This window comes from Acanthopagrus latus, chromosome 9 (assembly GCF_904848185.1).
Source record: "Acanthopagrus latus isolate v.2019 chromosome 9, fAcaLat1.1, whole genome shotgun sequence".
Classification (NCBI taxonomy): domain Eukaryota; kingdom Metazoa; phylum Chordata; class Actinopteri; order Spariformes; family Sparidae; genus Acanthopagrus; species Acanthopagrus latus.
Genome location: NC_051047.1, coordinates 22,648,229 through 22,668,744, shown reverse-complemented (window position 1 = coordinate 22,668,744; position 20,516 = coordinate 22,648,229). Strand labels below are relative to the sequence as shown.

The window sequence follows — 20,516 nt, the reverse complement described above, 5'->3', positions numbered from 1 at the left end:
TAATGATTTATTGATGACAAGGCACAATGCATATAACCTTTAGAAGTTGATAGTGTTCCAACCGTTGTCAAGGTTTAGTCTCTCACATCCCCTGATGGCTCATTTATCCAGCCTTGCTCTCGTTCCTCCTCTCCTTTCTCTCCAACATCTTATCTCATTCAATTGGCTCTCCACATAACAATGGATGTCTGAGTGGCTTTTGAAGTAGGATTTGCTGTCTGTCAGATGTGACTGATTAGGCTACACACACACCCATACACACCACGGGCTCTCTCACATACGTGCACGCAGTTTCACACTGATGGTGATTATCGGAGGATTAACATGTCAAAATGCTTAGCAGTAATAACTGTCAGCTGACAATCCTGAACCTGGATCAGTGCACACACACCCACAGAAGAATTAAGAGAATCGATTGTATCACATCTTCTGGTACACACTTCATTCGTTCTTTTGAAGTGGGGAAACAAAAACATTTTTTGATTTTTTTTTTTTTTATTAATCCTTAATAATCCCGTTACTTGTAACTTTATAGTTTTAAAAAACTTAAAACATGTTTGGTGGAAGGTTTCTGTCCCCTTTTTAGAACAGAGGATTGCCTCTTCAACCGTTGACATGCCTATAATCTGTGACCACTTTGGGGATTATGGGGTTAATTGTTGAAGCTTGTTTCCTGACCCCAAGTCAGCTTCTCTGCTTCAGAGATGAATGAGAATAATAAACCAGCACACAAAAAACATTTACTGATAAAAACATTACAACTATTTCTACTTAAGAAAGGAATAACTTTATCAATCAAATCAACCATTTCTGTGAATTGAAAAACTGAAAACGACAACTTTAATCATCATCCTGAGCAGCTTCCTGTTTAATCTGTGTCTTGTAAACAGAGGCTGATCTTGTGAAGCTATGTCGAACATTATTTAGTTTATAAAGACAGGATTTATTATAAGGGCATCACATTAGAGTCAATATTGTCTGTTCAATGTGTTGGATGATGTCAGTTATTATCATATCTTTACACCACAGCTATTTGATTAATGACACACAACTAACTATGCTGTTCTAATTGTTCAACATCAGCCAGAATACAGACATGTGACTTACTGCATGTTAGGATTTATCACAGATTTGTGAAACTACCAGTCCTCTAGTTTCACTATGCAACATCATTTTTGACATACTGGAGCGGACGGACAAGCCAAACTAATCGTTTTACAATGTAGAGTGGTGTGTCTAACTAAACTAAACTCCCTCTGACCATTGTGTTCTTTTTAACCTTTAAATTGTAATGTATGTTAAGTGAAGAATTCCAGTCTTTTACATCTTTGAATTTGTGTGGGGTTCACATCTCAAGCAAATGTTTTTTTTTTTTCTGCCAAAGCTAAATAGGATGACTTGGCATCAAAATAAATTGTGCAGATGGGGCAATTACAAAATGAAGTGTTTCACGATGAGAATTATAGGCTGTTGGCAACAATTTTCTGACCTTAAGTTTGACCTAAATTATCTTCCTGATTGGAAGGATCTCTTCCTATGTGGGGCTGTGTAGCTTCACTCAGTCCATTCATTAGTGTCTGCAGATGCTCCCATTATAAAGCGTGTGTGTCTGTGACTCAGTGCGAGGAAAGAGAAAGAGGGAGGTAAGGTTTAATGGTAATGTGAGTCACTTCCTGCACATGTATAACACGCTATAATTTCTATTAAACAAATATACTAACACACTGAAAACATTTCTTTCTCTATGCTTGTTCAACCAAAAACAGTTGTTTCTGTATCACTTTGCTTGCAAGGAGATAGATTATGTTAATTAAACTTGACACGTATTACCGACAACTATAAGCTCTATACATGAGCCCAGTTTTAATATCTGACTGTAATTTAAAAAGCTATATAGCTCACCTCCTTGAAAGCCTGAGTCAAAAATGAACCTCATTCACTGTTTTGGAGTATTTCTGGATCGTGAGTCGTCATAGAAAACTAATGTTATTTCTTAAGTGGTCCTTAAGTCCACAAAACACAACCTTTACTTCTATGTCTGATTTCCGATGGACAGATGTTGCAGTTCAGTGTGTCCAACAACAGAGTCAGGCATGGTTTCTGCAGAAATAAAATACAACCAGGTTCCAAAGCATCTGCTAAGGACCCAAATTAAAGATGTTCTGATTTCGATATGGATTCATACATACAAGTGTAAAACTAGGGGACCCTCAACCAGATTTTTATCTCCACTATGTTGGTAGTATATGCAACAGAACAAAGATATACAATGGATTTTCAAAAAATCCCCTAACTGATATAAACGGGTCATATGGCAGATGTACAAATTGCACTTCCGCTTTTGTATGTCCACATCCACAGACACACAGAGTACAGTCAGAGAGTCAAGAGAGAGGGGGGCATCTCACCAAACTCCCATCAAACTTTCAAACTACACAGCGCTGATGAACTATAAACCAATATTCTGTCACTGCACTTTCTACTTCTCATCTTAAAATTTATCACAAATATATGTAAGCATACCATTTAGCTGCAAGAAAAAGTGTCTGTGATCTGGTGCTGGCTGCCATATTATCACTGTATTGTGAAAACAGAGGCTGAAAAAACTCTTCATTGTCTATTTCTTGCCTAAAATGTTTTCAGAAACATATTGTTGTGTTTCACTCATGCACTATTTTGTTTGTTATCAGTCAGCCACCTTGATATTTCCTGTTTCAAACCAGACGACGAGCCAAAACCATGCACTGCCCAACTCTCAGGCCATCACCAATCAGCAGGAGTGTTCATTGGTGCGGCACATTGCATTCTGGTTGTTGTAGGTTTTCTAAATTTTTTAGCAAAAGCGAATACCATAGAACTTTGTCTATGCTTTTTTTTGGTCATGTTGAACCAGTTTTTAATCTTATTTGGCATCTTTCTTCTACGAAACAGCCGAGTTTTAGGGCCATCTTTCCTGCGGTGAAATACTTCTTTAAATGAATTTCCAACTGTTTACCGAAAGTGAAAGCTATTAAAAAGTTAATGCCAACAGCCTCTGACCTCTTGGCTCCATTTCTCTCTCTCGTTGACTGATTTTGTACTCTTTTACTTCCTTCCTCCGACCCTTTCCATCACACTGTCTTACCTCCACCTCCTCAATGTGCATGACAGATATAATGTGACGCCTACGCAGGGAACTGATGATCTGTGTACGCGCATGTATATGTGTGTGTGTGTGTAGAGGTTGGGCAATTAAATGAGCCTGTTATCATCACTCACACACATTCAGGGACAGGTTCACTCTTTATAAAGCTCTCACCGCCCAGCGCATTACTCTGTCAATGTATGTAAATCTTGCTGCCAACAGCTAGCTTTGTGTGCGTGTGATGAAAACACACATAAATCTGAACACATCCGAACACATGCACACGCAGTGCCTACAAAGCGCACACACACATCACAGACTGCTTCTCTTTTTAAAAAGGTTGACACGAGAGGTGGTCCTTCTAACACTTCTATGATTGAGGTGAAGAGTAAAGCTCATAGCCAACACAGAGTGATTACATTAATCTTCCTAACAGATCATATCTTCTATTCACAAGACCATGAATCAAATCCATCTTGACACTAAACGATGTGTACTTAAAGGGACAATCCACCGTAATACACATTTCACACTGCCAAAATCACAGCTGCAAAAGTCTCTAGATGAAGTTTCATGAGGTCTGCTGTAGCGAAATGCAAATTATGTTCAAACGCTTGCATGGCTATGACTTGAGGCTTTCAAGTCATTAGATCAAGCATCAAATTATGCTGTCTCAGTGTAACCACAATGGACTACAGGATGAAACGGGCAGGGCATCAGAGGTTCCACGTAAGGCTGTTTTGTATCTGAACAAATCTCTTTGCGGTCATATTCTCATTTGATTTGACTTTTCTCAAACACCAAATAATTATTATCAAACGATTTCTTCTCATTTAAAAAGCAGTTCTTTGACCTATCTATGAAGAACTTTGAATGCTGTCATTATTGTTACCATCGTAACAAGCTGATGTAAAAAGCATCCCACTGGAGAGCAAAAAAAAAGTTAGATATAAATACATTTGCTGCTGCTCAGTGTACTAACATTATGTCACCATGTCCTGTTTGTTATTTTCAGATTGAACCTGCCCACCTAGGCAAACCCAAGACGCTTGGTGACACTGGTAGCTCAAAATCACAAACACAGACGTTCCCCAACCAAGTCATCACCCATCATAATTTTTTATTGCTGCATTGTGAAATTTATTTACTCATGTCATAGTGTAGTTACACTTGAATGAATGCTCTATGTAGGTATTTGACAGTAAACCTTTTGTGAAGAAGCTTTTCATTTCATATTCCTTCCTTATCTCCGTGTACATATTCAATAATAATAATAATAAACAATTTTTCTCTGACTAAAAGCAATGGCACAGATTGATGTGCTGACTCGGCCTCGTGATTCCGAGCCCACACTGTATTTTCCAAACCCTCTAAAATGTCTAATACAGTATGAGTAATGCCAAACCATCAATCTGAACACAAAGCTTCTTTTCTAAATCCCTAAAAATGCGATTAAGTCCTACAGGTTTGTCAAACTTCTTGTAAGCAGAGAAGAGAGAACCAAACAGGGAACGGACAGGCTGGAAATAAAGAGCACTGAATGGGTGCTCAAAATGTCAGCTCCTACTCCACTTTTCTGCTTTTCTCTTTCCGTCCATTACACTTGATTTTCCTGCGTGTGCCCACACACGGACTGATTCGTAGTCATCTGGTCATTTAGTCAGCACATCCCTTACGAACCCCACATTCAGGCACTTCATTAAGATAATTCATCAGCACAATGAATCCATGAGGAGGTGGACTTCATAACAATAACAATTAGTAACATACACACACAGACACACACACACACACACACACTTTCATGCTGTACCGTGTATCCATCTATTCTAGGTGGGTCCCAGGTGCAGCTGTGTTTTCTTAATTAACAGCCAAGGTCCATGAAGACTACAGGCTTCATCGTTTATCATATTCATAATTAACCCTTTCTATTTCACCCTCTCTGCCTCTCCCTTTGTTTCATTTCAATCACTCCGTTAACCCCTTCACTATCACTTAAAATCAATCTTCCGTATCCTGCTGGTCGGCTGCCTCATGCTGTCACCTCGTGCCCATCTCACACACCGTCACCATTAACCCCACATTTGTCTTTATTTCACAGGAGCTTCCTCAATTCTTTAATTACCAGCCTCCTCCTGTCTTTCATTTTATTCACTCCCGCAATTAACCCCTTTCTCTTTGCACCCTCCTGCTTCTCCTCTTTTCGTACGCTCTCACAAATTGCACCTATCCGCCTGTTAACACTCTCATTCCCGTCATCTCTCTCTCTCTATCTAATCCTGGTTTTTTGTTTCATCCTCCCTCCCTGTATCCCCCCCTTTCTCTCTCTTTCTCTCTCCCTCTCTCTCTCTCTCTCTCCAAAGCCATTGCTCAATTAACCCCCCTGGTTCTTGGCTAAGGGTCAACATATGTATCAGGTCTGGATCACGTCTGTATCTGCCATGAGTCCACACACACACAAACACATGTGCACACTGAGGTGTGACTCAAAAATGATTGGATTCATTAGAGAAAAGAGCCAAAGAAAGAGGCGCGTGGTGGAGGGGAAGGAAGGGGGCGAAAGGAATCGGAGGGGTGGAGGCCACGCCATCACTAAGTACTAGTAGAGGTAAACAGACATGTTGAAAGAAGAGCTGTGCCCGATGAAAATGTATGAAAGAGAGAAGCTAAAGCAGCACAGCCAGGAAAGCAAAGACATGGCAGACAGCGTGAATGAGTATAGAGACGGTAACTGCTGTCAATAAGGAGAGTTGAGGTGGAGCACAGGGATGAGGTGAAGGTGAGAGGAAGCATTTAGGTTCATCATGGCGAGCTCTCGATGTCGTCTCTTCTTTATCCTGTCATAATGAACAACCTCTCCACATAACAGAGATAATGATAAATGAGCCATGTCCGGTGGAGCTTTAGGAAAAAGTTCAATCAATTAGGAACTCTTGTAGTAAAGCCCCATGTATCCTAAACACTGGTTCATGTGATGTTTAAGGCTATTTTTCATTCATTTCCATTCCTGAAATGAAATCCCTGAGAAATTAACAAGAATGTTGATGTTTCCTGCAACGAATACCACTCCTCACTGATTGTTATCAACCATCTTAAGGTATAAATTATATATCTTGCATGTTTTCTGTTTTCTATTACTTAGTCAAAGAGAAGATATACAATTCTGAGATAACAGCTGTCCTTAAGTGTAAGGACTTCCTAGTTTTCTTTGTGATTGATGTCAGTAAATGAAAAGTCTTTAGAATTTGGACTGTTGGTTGGACAAAAGAAGCAATTTAAAGATGTCACTTTGGCCTCTGGGAAATTGCAATGACCATTTCATAGACTAAACAACTGATTGAACATTTGTAAAAAAAAATATTCAATACTGACAATAATTGCTAATTGCGAGACCGCGCTGACTAACTGACTGCATCAGCCAGTTTAACGTGATGAGTGTTCTTCCAAGCCTTCAAGAAATCAGGCTGATCCATTCACATGCCTTTGTGTGTGCAAAAGTAGACATGCATACACACACCCACAGAAACAAAGACAAGAATGCATGCATTTAGCAGATGGCTTGTGGTTAAGAGAGTGTGAATGATAAAATCTCCCCACTTTTCCATCGCCTTGTCCATTATTCCACTTCACTGCTTTTAAAGAGTGTGAGAGGGTGTGTGTGTGTGTGTGTGTGTGTGTGTGTGTGTGTGTGTGTGTGTGTGTGTGTGTGTGTGTGTGGTAGTAGTGGAAGTATATTTGTGTGTGGACATTTTCATCTCCATGTATCTGTATCTAAGTGAAACAATCTACTCACGTCACTTGTGCCGTAAACGAGCAATATTAAAATTAAACCATTAAATTACAACATAAAAACAACCCTTTAATTGCATTTAGCTCTATTCCGATTTTATTGTTTCTACTCATCATGTGTGACAGGTTGTAAGCAATCAAACTAATGGAACATTACGAACCTATTCACAATGTGCCACACAAGTTATAATATTGAATTACCCATCTGTGTGTGTGATCAAGTGAAACGTGACATGTCTGTAACATATGAAGCTGTGCAGCATTAAAGGCTACGCTTGCAGTCTTTGTGTTCTTGATGAGTTACGTCCGACTGGGTGTCTTTGTGTAAAACAGACAGACATACAGATGGAAAATGCTGCTGTCAGCAGCATTTTGACAGATGATACACTTGGAACACACATAAAGAGTTCATTGCACACACCAATAGCCACACCTAAAATACACGCATGATTAAAGGGACACATGGTGAAATCTCAAATAGAGTTTAGTAGCAATTAAGATTGGCACTACCTTGCTCTGACTGCATCCCACACCCTGGAACACTCACAATCACAGACATTGTTTTATGTTTCATAATGGATCCCTGTTCAATCCACAATAACGAATATATACCCTTTTATCCTTTCAAAAACACAGAGGAGGACATTCATGACACAGACTGACGTGATAAATCAATTCTGAAGATATAACCTAGTGAGTCACATATCACTAAAAGCTGATAATTCAGCGACACACATACATATAGTAGCACATACAGGAAAGGGTGCTATTATAATATATGTTGACTGTCACTGGAGACTGATATATGTGTCAGTGCACTGCAATTTACCAATGAGGCCATAGCCTCATCAAATATAATTCACAATTCAGTTGATAGCAGATATCACAGCTCCTACAGAAAGCTAGGGTTTATGGTCCCACTACCCTTCTCAAGGACTGCCATATACACGTTACCATCAATGAAAGCTAAAACATGTGATTATTATATAATGATAAATGTCAGGCAACATAAGGAAAATGACAAAGGAATGACACCTGAGTCACACGTACAGTGGACGGGCAGGACACTTTATAGCTCTTGTACCCTTTTGAAGGACTAGGAAAAGCAAGTGCACATGTTCATACCTACGTTAGGAAATAAAACAGTGGTCACAAAAACTAAAATCTTAGGGCTGTATGATGCTGGCTGACATTGGTTTACAACCCTGCTAAAATGATGTTGGTCAAATTCAAATGAAGAGAAAATGCTATGTGGAACTTTTTTTTTGGCCTTGATCAAATAAATTCAGTCCTGAGAACAACATGTGTGTCCACATTGGCACTATAGGATCAGCTTTAAAAAAGTGTCGGCTAGAAAGTTCAACCTTAGTTCTGTTGCTCTGCATTCCCCGTCTGAATGTTTGTAAATGACATGTATCGTTTCTTTAAAGCCAAAATGTTATCCCTTTAACAGGGAATTCCAGTTGCCCCAAAGGATAACATTGCTGCCATTACAGCCATCTAACCACTACCAGCTAAGATGATTTACCAGTCTGATTTCAAAACCATCTGTAAATATGAATCATTTACACACCAAAACCTGTAAAAAAGAGGGTCCAGGTTTGAAATGACCAGAATAACCCTCTCAGAGACAGTCCAAGATCAGCAAACAATTCACACATACCCACCTTTTCAATTGCAACCAAGGCTACACCCCAAGAAACAAGACATATACACACATTCCCCACCATGCACACACCTACACACCGAGAAATCCAGTAAAGAAAACCAGTGCTATGTGTGAAAGCAATAAGCAGCACTGCTTTCTTTGGTGGAAGGTCAATATTATTCTCCCCATGTTGGCCACTTCATATGGAAGGCTGAAGGGGCAAAGGTGGCTATAATACTGTTAGTATAACATGACCATAGTGTGTGTGTGTGTGTGGGCATGTGTCATACTGTGTATGTTTGTCCTTCCTGCTCATTCACTTAACCCTTGCAAGCTGCAATGTCTGCACACTTTTAAAGGTAAATATGTCTGAATTTAGTTGCCCTGAAAGATCTACTGATAAATATGATTAGGAAAACCTGTAAAAAGAGAATCAGACAGAGAGAGTGTTTTGACCATCTATTTTCAATGCATATTCATTTATTACTCATAGGTCCAGTCAAGTTCCATGTAGTTTATACACCTCAATTAAACTTACGGTCCAATAAACATACATTTAAAGAAAAGCAGCATGCCTCTACATTTTTATTGATTTAATGAGTTAAGACTTTAATGTCAATGTTTGATATAACAAAACAGCGAAGCATCACCCTCACTTATGATCTATGATATAAGATAATAAGATATATTCTTAAAGAATAAAATAGTTACATAGATAAAATGGTTACTAAGAATACAATATGCATTCAAAGGATTGCCAACACTTATCTCTTATTTAAAATACAATAACATTCTTATCCTAAATTAATAAAAACAAAACACAGAATGTAGTCGGCACACGTATATAATATTCTTTTCTATCAGCAAAGCAGATTTTAAAAAACATTATTTAGTTCAAAGCTGGTGGTGAGATTCAAGTTCAGGCACATACACAAGCCCCTTTTAAGATCGACTCGTAGTTGCAAGTGGCTGATGTGTTTTTTTTCCATTTCATTCAACTGTAATCTATAATCAAAGCAAAATAAAGGTGCCGGCCAAATAAAACATCAACAGAGAACCCACTCGAACACACACTTGAATAGAAAAGCTTTTCATTAGATAGACTAAGCCTGGGGTCAAGCCCTGTCAACCCCAGGAGCTTGAGATAACAAAGCAGCCACTCAAAGAAGAGGTAAGAAGGGACACACTCTCAGTAGTATATGAAGACAGTAATACAGAAGGGCCCATTACAGACATATGGTGCCAACTATTTGCTTTCCATGTAAACATAAACTTAAAACCGCAGCAGCATGCTAAAATTGGTATTATAACAAAACCTGAATCAAAAGCTGCTCAGGAAAATAATGCCAGCAAGACTTCAAGATACTGGCAAGGCTACAAACAAATAATCAGCATTTATTAAATACTTAACACACAACTAATGTAATTATTAAGCTCAAGACATAGCTTCAAGGTGAACAAAGAGATTTGTTGGATGCCTGTCTGCGTGGTTTGTTAAACTGCCTGGGATTAAAATGTTGTGATTAAATGTGGACTGTGTCAGAGGCACACAAACTGCTGCTCCTCAATATGTCTGCATGTATTTTTTTTTCCAAATCCCTTTCATGTCTAATTGTTTTGATCTGGGTCATGGTTCAATTAATATCGACGTGTTAACCGGCAACACGCACGCACACATTTAAAGCCCTGCAGTACATTATCATCAACTACCCCAATGCACAAATGTGTAACTTATACAGTATGCTGTAGAATCCAATCAAATACTGTCTGGTGTCTATTGTCTTCATTATCATGTCATGCCAGAATAAGCAGCTATAAATAATCACATTACAACTGCACCATCTTTACTAATCAATGCTTTAAAAACAGCTTTGTGCATGTGTGTGTGCGTGCGTGTATGTCTGTGAGTGGCTGAAGCTGGTGTTCTTCACACAATGTCAGGACGTGTCTGTCAGCACGTATATATACTGCACTGACTTAATGTACATGTCATTTATGATGAAAACTGTAGAGGAGGATTATGGGGCATTATGCATAATAACCCTTCCAACAGGGTCATAATTGCCTCATTCTCACCAGCTCGTGTTTTGCTCCTCGAAATGACAGAGTGAGGCAGGTGAGTAGGGGAAAGGGGAAAGAAAAGAGAAGGAGAAAGAGAGAAAAGGCAGGAGAGAGAACAAGAGGACAGGCGTGTAGAGTCGTGGGAGAGCTGGATGAAGAGTTGAGGAGGAGGAGAACTGAAAAAAGGTTTGAAAGCTGGAGAGCAGGCTCAGATACAGTACAAGCTTTTTCTATTATTCACTTTCACTGCATAAGGGCCTCTTTTGGTACTTTGAATACCAAAACCCACCCTCCCCATCTCTACCGGTGCTTTCCTTTTCTTGCATTTCTGTCTTTACCTGAACTCCATTGCTTCAGCCATCCTTGCTTATCAGTGTTCATTGCTCATCCATTCATCTCTATACTCCTCATGTTTATGCTCACCCATCTAGTCACTGTTTAAACAACATACATGCACAACCCCAATTTCCAAAAGAGTAAAACCTTCATTGACTTTTACAAATATGTGCTTACCATGGCTTTGATATAGGCAACATGATAACACCTGTTTAGAATATTCCACAAGTAAACAGATTTATTGGCAGCAGTTGATAATTAAGCATGACAGTGTAATTTGTCACAAAGTCTATCAATATACCATTTGATTCAATAAAAATTTAGGTGAGACAATATCATATACCCGTTTATCAGTTACAGAAGAAGCTGCCACCACTTTCATTTTTGCTTTTGGCCACAAAGAAAATAACACCAAGTAAATAATTAGATGCAGCTATGTGTAATAAAGTTTACTTTAAACTAACTCCACTGACACACATAAAACACAACTCAACAACAAGAACACGTAGCAGTTTCATACTGATGATTTATTCCAGAGAGGGGAGTAAATATCCTCATCATCTTTTTTGGCAGCTTGCCACTACCTGCCTGGCACTACCACTGATAAAACATTTAGGGAGGAGGTGTGCTTAGTTAGAAAAGATGATGCAGACCTACCTGGGGAATTTCAAAATGATAGCATAATCCAGACATGATGATGTGGATCGATATTTTTACGTAAAATCGTAAATCATTTCATCGACAAATCGGATTGATGGATTGTGACACTCCATTCAGAAGGCTCAGTCTTTCACAAGTAAGACAAGGGCGAGATTCACTACCTTTTCAACCACGTAAATGTTGTTGAATTGGACTCAGGGTTGTATATACAATTTTTTGACAAGTTCAATCAAAAACACTGGTCATTCTTATATGTCTCATGCATTTACAGGGCCTTTCAAAACCTTCTTCTCTTCACTCTTCAACAATATCTGCTGACTGTGTAAAATTTCATACCTCTGTTACAATACCAGAAAGAGGTCAGTCATTTCTTCAACCAGGCATACCTGCTGAGGTAACTGACATCACCCCGACACAGGAGGCAAAATTTGAACAGCATGTTATCAGCATAGCAGCAGCAGCCCCTGTGTCCACGCAGGACGCAATCAGACAAAGCACTGAGTGTAGGTCACCTGTGTTTTGGCAGCACTCAGGGTCCAATACATGCGTGTAAATGTGCACATAAAATGGAAGAAAACAGACTTGAAGCGTGAAACTGCAATGTAATAAGCCTCTCGGAGCAACAACATTTCCCCAAGCCTACCACTCCAAATCTTACAGTTTACTCTCCTTTACTTCTTTCCTTTATTTAGCTTTTTGGTTCACATCATTTCCATTATCATACTACTCTCAAGCTTATCCTCGCTCCAGGATACAATGAAATATATATATGCATACATAGCTGAGGAATATGTCGAAATACTAGCACTTGAAACATTAAATTAGTTGGCTAAAATACTTCCCATACAAAACAAAAAACTGTATTAGAACTTCATAGATGTGTTTTCAACCAAATGAAGCTGTGTCATTAGCACCATAGTTAATTGCCTTATAAAAAGTTAAACTAAAACTATCCATAATGATGAATGCCTAAACGATTACATTCCAGCTCCGTTGTAAATGCTTTTAACGAGTTCACACGCTCAGTGATGACAGCAATCAATCCGTAAATGATGCGACACATACATTATCTCGGCCAAATTACTTTTGCTGTGTGTGTGTTTATTCGTGTATGTGTGTGTAGATGTCGTTAACAGTTCTCACTTACACTTGCTAAATGAATATTTTTTGTGAGCCCTTAACTGATTGATTAGTAGCAAGAACCATCACGCTGAGCAAATATAGCATTAATGTGCATGCATGCTGTACGTTAGAAAGGCAGCGCTTAGACACAGAGACAGAAACAAATTAGCAAGTTTGAGAGAGCTGCATCTGTTAGCAGCAGCAGCTTGTGTTATTCACAGCGATCAGCACAGTTTTGATGATCATGGGGAAGGAAAACTGCAGAATTAGAGAGCAAAGAAGGGACAGAAGAGTCGGCCTATAACAAGGAACTTGCTCCGAATAATTTCCTCATTTTTAGAGATTTGGCTTCTCTGATAATGATTCTGGTATTGTAGTGACCTTTAACTGCTTTAATTATATAGGTTTAAATCATTCCGAAGAGAGGATTAGAGTTGTTAAAGAGGTAAAGGAGATTTTTTTAATCAAAACAGAATAATAAAGATATTCAGATATGAACAACTGCCAATTTTTGGATCCATTTCTCACCTTTGATTAAAATTTAGGATAGAGTAAGACGTTCCAAATGAAATAACTTTATTTAGAACCGAATAAATCCCCAAGTCAGATTATCATAAAACATAAAGTTTATCTTCTTTCACATTTTAAAGCCATATTACTTGTTTGGTCAGTATGCCAACACCACAGGGGCCGTCTATATGAATGCCAGTCTGGTTGTCTGTCTGTCCCCACTGTGCTCTCCTACCCCCCAGTGTGATGGCAACATGGGCCAGGAAAAAAAAAGGAAGGAAGGAAATCAGATTGACAAAAAAGAAAGTAAAGACGGAAAGAAAATGGCAGCATTAATTAAATGTTAATAACACTGAGAGATGAACTGTTGGCCTCTTTGTCTTATCCAGCAAATGGTTTTGGCTGACTGGAAAACTGGACACACACACACACACACGCACAGCACTCCCCACTGAGTTGGCTCGAGTCCACCAACTGTCCATCTTAACGTCTCCAAGTCAGACTTTTTAAGGTCGTTTCGTCTCATCAGCCAGCCAGACAGTATAATCGCCAGACGTACTTCAACTTTGATCAATTCAAAGAGCATTTTAACAGGATTAACAAGGTAATTTACAAACAGTTCTACAGGAAATCGCACTATTGTGGGATTGTTGGGCTTAACTGAGTTCAGCATCACTGAGAAGGTGCCCACTGGAGAGCAACAGGAACAATCAGAGATCAGTCCCTTCTTTCTTGATGTTCATGCCAGATTAGTTAGCATAAGAAATTAATCTGTGACGACATTATTGATGCACAGATCGAGGGAGGGATACGAGAAAGTTACAGTGCAGTACAGTATCAATCATTAAAATATGACAAGAATATATGAAGCTCCCCTAAACTGTTTCTGATCGAGTATTTAATAAGAAGATCTATCTTTAATCCTAATAAATGGTGTATCCTCGAACATGAATATTGATGCAGTGGGAAGGATGCCTTTGAAGTAAACGCAGCTCATTCACTCATGAATGTTACCATTTTGCTAGAAGCAGAACCAAAAGGAAAACCTGCTGAAGGCTTAAGGTATATTAATCTCAGTGAGGATGTGATTCAAACAGTTTGCTAAGTTCGCTGTGTGTGTGGCTACCTATTTAAATTTACCTATCAATGGGATTAACAATGACTGGCACATTACCCATGAAGCTTTGTGTCTTTCCACAGTGGAAAGTTTTTCTATCAGATATATGAAAAAAACATATCAATATTATGATATTTATTTGTCACTTTGTCCACAGCACTTATTAACAGATCTGTTGCCTGAAACTAATGAAGGTAGTAGAGACATTTATTGCTGAGTATTGTGTCAGTGACCACTTAAATGAATGTGTTAAAGTAAGCGTTAAGAAGACAAAGTTCAACTGAAGCAGTTTCACAGTGTGTGATGATTGGAAGCTTTTAATTAGTCTCCTTCACATTACTTGATAACATGAAGCCTGCTGTGTGTGTGAAGCAAATACACTCCATACGAACACACAAATTCACAGACAGCATACTAATATTCTCACGGTATGGGTTGCGAAAAGCGTAAATGGATGCTCGCTGTCATCATGTGTATGCGTACTAGAAAAAAATATACTTATGTTTAACACTGATGTGTGCAAAGGGACACATGCTGTGTGTGTGTGAGTGTGTGTGTGTGTGTGTGCATTTCATCAAGAGTATGTGTTATTAATGTCCCACAACAAACATCAATATCACACATGGTAACAGTGTTTCTCCCCTCTCACTCCATTACCAGCTAACCTTTTAAACAAACCCTCGTCTCTGTGAGGCTGTTTCTGCAATACCTACAAGATTGGAAAAATACATTAGGAATTACACATCCAGCAACACAGAAAATGCTGATGGGAATCCATACTTCCTGCTTACTTTTCATTTTCTTTGGCATAAAGCTGTGAGCAGGTTTGAAAAACAACGTGCAAGGGAGACATTAGGGTAATGGAGAAAAAAGGTGGGGGTGTGGGTGGTGGTGATGGTCTAAAGGTAAACTTGCATGCACACCACACACAAAACTATTTTCTCCACAATATTTTTCACCTGCTATAGTCGTATCATTTTCCTTGAGGTAAGAGTAGGGCTGCACGATTATGCTGCTTGGTTCAACAATTTTGGACAATATTGAGATCATGATTATTTTACATGCTGACTTAATGTTGGAAATATTATGTATTTTTTTAAACCTGACTTTGGATACTTGTAGTCTGTGAGTTAAGCTCTGTTCTGGAAATACAGAGAAAAAGGATACAGAGATAAAATTACCATGAGTCCTCTCATTAAACAAAGGATAAGATAATTGTAAGTTTGCTTCCCAAAATAACAGTGTTGTATAAACATGCTGTGCTGCTGTCCTTTTGTTTGCTGGCATAACACTTCAAGCTGTTTTGAATGGTATAGTTGTTTTCCTTATACTGACATATTACTTTTATACACTACAGCATTTTTCTGTCTATCCTAGATAGACTGACGTATACCAAGTATACAGGGATATACAGGCACGCCCTCAATTTAAACAGCACACACGTACAGATTTTCCTCATACCATTCATAAATTCAAGCCTTCTCATCTTAAAATGTCTCACTCGGGTATATTTTAGCTGTGGATTTTTGAAACTGTATTTTTTGACCTTCGTCTTCAGCAGACCTTTAAAAATCTTCTCTGTTTTCTTTGTGGCTATAAACCTAAAGCCAGGCAGTCTGAGTCTGCCTACAGTAAAACACTCATCTGGGATTATGAGCCATTTATTAATCTCAGCTCAGTAATGCTATGAGAGCCTCGCTTCAGAATCCAATGAATATTTCACACTTTCATTTCATATGCAATCTCTGTGCTCAGAAGTGTGTGTTTCTGGGTATCATTCTGGGCGGTTTATTTTTCTGTGTGTGTGTCTCCCACTGCATGTGTGTTTGGGGAATGATTGTGTGGCACTTTATTTGATCTCAGTATTGAAATGTGTATTTTGTAATATGTGTGTGCTTTTATATTACATTTTTGCAAACGTATTTTAGTTTTGTACAGCTTCACTGCATTCAAAGGATATTAACAAAAAGCATTACTATCCTTTTTGAGAGAATATGAGGAGAGCGTTCAAAACATAGAGACAAACAGCCCTCCTACACACACACAAACTTAGGCTGACAGTCATTTTAACCCATCCCTCGATGCATAAACCTGCTAAACCAGCTTCAAGTCTGGATCCAATATACAAATGATCCAACGCTTATCTGATCATTTTACTTCAAGCCAGACTGATGTACTTCCCCTTCTCTGATAACAACTTAATGTTTCCTCAAAAAATGTTCAAAGTGAACTGACTACACCAAATCACCACCATCACTGAACAAAGTAGCATTTAGCTCAGTCAGCTTGGCTGTGATCCACATTTGTTACTACCTCGTAATAGTCATACTAAATGAGAGTAACTGCCAAAGAGACATTCGATCTGATCAATCAAACGACTAGCAACCTGCTAACATCAGACTGGATGTACTACTAAATTGAAAAAAATCCCTGTCATTGCTGAACTACATCCTGTGTTACTAGTGATACTTCAATTTACAGATACACCTACTGAAATGCATTTTAAATGACACAAACTAATCTGAGTGAAGGGACTGTTTTCCCCTTGCATATGAAGCTTGAGATCATTTGTTTATTACATGACCTGAGGAGGCGGTATTGTTACAAGATGCACATTTCCATTACTCTCTGGACGTTTTACCATAGACTGCTACAGCACTTTCAATCATCTGACAACATTCGTTTCAGATTTGTGTGTAGTGATGCAAGGATATGATGCAAAAATGTTACTAGGTCTGACCAAGTGAGACTGCTGCTGAGACATTTACGGAAAGCCACCACAGAACACATTGCCATATGAGTTCAACATGTTAAAATGCAAACCACAGATCTAAAATTTCCTTACGTGGCAACTTAACATGTTTTTGGCTTGAATTTTCTATTTTGGGTTGAGACAATGCTGTGCTTATGATATGATTAGGTTAAGGAACAAAACCCACTTAGTTGAGGTTAGGAAAATCATGTTTTGGTTTAAATCATCTGTTTGGGTCAACACAAACAAAGCACAAGATGTTCTTGAAGGTCTTATTAAAACACCCGGCTAGAAATGGACACCAGTAGTGTTACGCTTGAAAATTGAAATTCAGTATCAAACTGCAGTGAATGGCTTGACAGCCTTCTCACCTGTAACTGCACCGTCATCCCATTTATCTTCCGATACATGATGTAGAAAAGTCAATATGGTATGTAGCCTATGACATGTACAAAGGTGAACATATCAGTGGTTTGCAGAACCATTTTATGCTGGTGACTCAGCTGAACTGCTGCCACATTAAAGTAAAGGTGTGCATGTCTGAAAAGGGCTATAAATAACTTTTACTGGCATGTCTGTAACACTTTATCTCATTAGTAACAGCACAAGTAAGTACCTTCTGGAAGCAGGGGCATTTGGCTTTGAGCCAACTTTTTGCCCTACTGCCCTGGAAACCCTTAAAGGTGTAGAGCAGGAACGTACTACATCGCACGACTGTTAATTGGCATCTATAAAATACAGAGTGCTGCATTGTGAGATTGTGAGCAGACAGTAGTGTAGATACCAGACAACACTGTTTCCTTCCACTGTGGAACTTTTGGGTGGCAAAGGGTAAATTTGCACCAGTCAGACCAATGCATGCTGCTCTCCAAGTCTCCACAAAACCATGGCAACAGGCTCTCATAATAGTAATCCCTTGGGTCAGTTCCTGGTCTCCTGACTCTGTTATTACTCCTGTCACAGAGGAGTCATAGTGCTGCTGGGCTGCAGCTTAGTGTGACATGTAACAACCCCCAACACACACTTAAAGCTCATCAGGAAAAACTCATCCAGCAGAGAAAACAATCAAGGATGTAAACATTTCCAAAATGTGATATCTGTTTAGTTCTCATTCGACACATTACTACAGCAGGTCTGTGTTAACGTGGTCAAAGCAATAACGCCAATGATAACACTTCAATTTTGCTAGACTCGGGCTATGAAAGTTATTTTGGCCACAAGATCAAAAAGCCAGGATCTGAACAGAGGCCTGAGTCCTGTTTAGAGAGCGAGAGAGAGGGATCACTTCACTACTTCCCAAAGGTTCTTTTAGCCCGGAGAGAAACTGCCAACTAATGCAACTTTGTTCTTAATTAGTTCAGAGAACCTCCAACACATCCTGCAGTATTTATACACCCTTAAAGGCATACAGTACGAGCCGAGGACAGGGAAATATACTGTACATTATATTTTCAAGCCAGTAGCTTCCTCTTTAACTTTTTTTTAAGCTGTGACCTAAATGAAATATTCAGTACACCATAGGACACAGGCTCATTAAAACATGTTGATACTGTTTTAATGTGCGAGAGGCACCAAGAGAAAGTTTAAGACTCATCTAAGGTCCTATGTCATGGTTCAAAAAGCCCTTAATGTAGACCGATGTCTATGAAATGAAATATATGAAATAAAAGTCGATTCTCCAAAGGGGAAAATGAAAAATGACACGTTCCTCAGGGGACTGACGAAAAAAAGAATGGGGAATATATGGATTGAGTTTGCTAAGTCTCCAAAAGTGAATTGCTAATGACACTGCCTAACGCTGAAGGCAAGTTAAAACCTTTTCCCTTTGAATTTTGCTTGTGAGGCAATATTCCATCCAAGGAGTGGCTTATAGGCCACTGCAGCTCAATACTCTTGAGTGGGAACACACACAAAAGATACCCACTTTTTTTGTATGAGCACATGCACACACACTGGGTTATGAGACTAATTAATAGGTATAAATCAAAAGGATCTTGTGCATTATGTGACAGATATCAAAAGGTTGGAAGGGTTAAAGATGGTTGATTTTGTGACTCTGTGTAGAGAACAAGAGCTGCCCACCACTTGTTCTTCCTTTGTGGACTGCCTGGCCGGATATTTGGTGAGTCACATCATGCGTGTCTGTGTACTCTGCTTACTGCTGGTCAGTCAGGAAACAGGCCATTTTAATTAAAGGCTATTAAAGTCTAACCTCACACGAGTTAGTTTCACTTCACGGGTATTAATTAAGAAGATAAATGTGACATGGCTGTTTGTGGACAGCCTAAAGTCACATAAAACCACTGAATTCCTTGTTCAGAGTTTCTGTTCTTTTATATTAAAGGAAGTGGAATTAAACAACGTAAAACTCTCCCACCAATTTTGTCGATTACTTTTTCAGATTTAAAGCAATAGCAAACAGATTAAGTCATTCTTACCTTGTCCTTGTCCTCCACCAGATCACTGAGTATGTCATCTGGGTCCAGAATACCCCCATCACAATATTCAACATGATGAGTCCGAACCAGAAAATCTCCTTCCTGTAACATAAGACACAAGTAATGTGAATAAACAACTATATGGGAATAAACCTTACACTTACTGACCAATATCCCCAGAATACGCACATATGTATCTGAATGATCTTTTAACGGTGGCTGCAGGCGTCAGTCACCATAAAGGCCCTTCTAATTAAATCACCTTCTAATTAAGTTAATGGTTCACTGTAATTTATAAACAATCCAGAGTGTGTTGCATGTTTTTAATCAGAAATATGGATATCATTCAGCCTGGTGGAAACCCTCACCGACTTGAAAAGGTCTACTCACTCTTTATATTCTATCTTGTGTCTACACCTCCACATCAACAGTGCACCATCTGATTTCCTCAGTCAGGGTTCAACAATAACTTTTTAAAGTAGTTGCCAAAGTTAAAATATGGCTGCAATTTTTAGTCACTTTATATTTTGAGTATTTAAGATGTTATGCAGTTTAGCATCAGATTAATAAGATGTGACATTAAAGAGCAAAAAACATCTGTGTAGCTTGTCAAGTGGAGTGTAATCAATGTGTCACTTATTGAGGTGTATGCTGTACATGCAGTATAATTTTCTGTACAGCTCGAAGCTGGCAGGGTATTTCACCGCCCAAGGCTTCACAAATTTTATTGTTGTTCTTAGTTCAGATTCCTCTGGTTCTTTGTCTGTTGAATCACTTTGCACATTCATTTGTTATGTTGTCAAACTTTTCACCTTACAGTCGCACAACTTAATTTGCCATGGTCTCTAAAATAGTGCCAGAGTGCCTGTGTTCATGCGAGTGAATGTCGCATTGTCCAGTTCTGGTTTCAAGTGCAAAAGGAACATTCAAATGCCATTATTTGCAACAAATATAAACAA

The 20,516-nt window shown here is 38.8% G+C and overlaps 1 protein-coding gene across 12 annotated transcripts in view; it reads right to left on the bottom strand.

The window, feature by feature from the left end:
* Positions 1 to 20,516, bottom strand: part of pard3bb (par-3 family cell polarity regulator beta b) — a 207,362-nt gene that overhangs the window by 174,714 nt on the left and 12,132 nt on the right. For all 12 annotated transcript variants that reach the window (XM_037108816.1, XM_037108815.1, XM_037108818.1 and 9 more), the window contains exon 3: positions 19,558 to 19,659. In XM_037108816.1, coding sequence (XP_036964711.1) covers positions 19,558 to 19,659 — 102 coding nt within the window. The remainder of the gene's footprint in view (positions 1 to 19,557; positions 19,660 to 20,516) is intronic.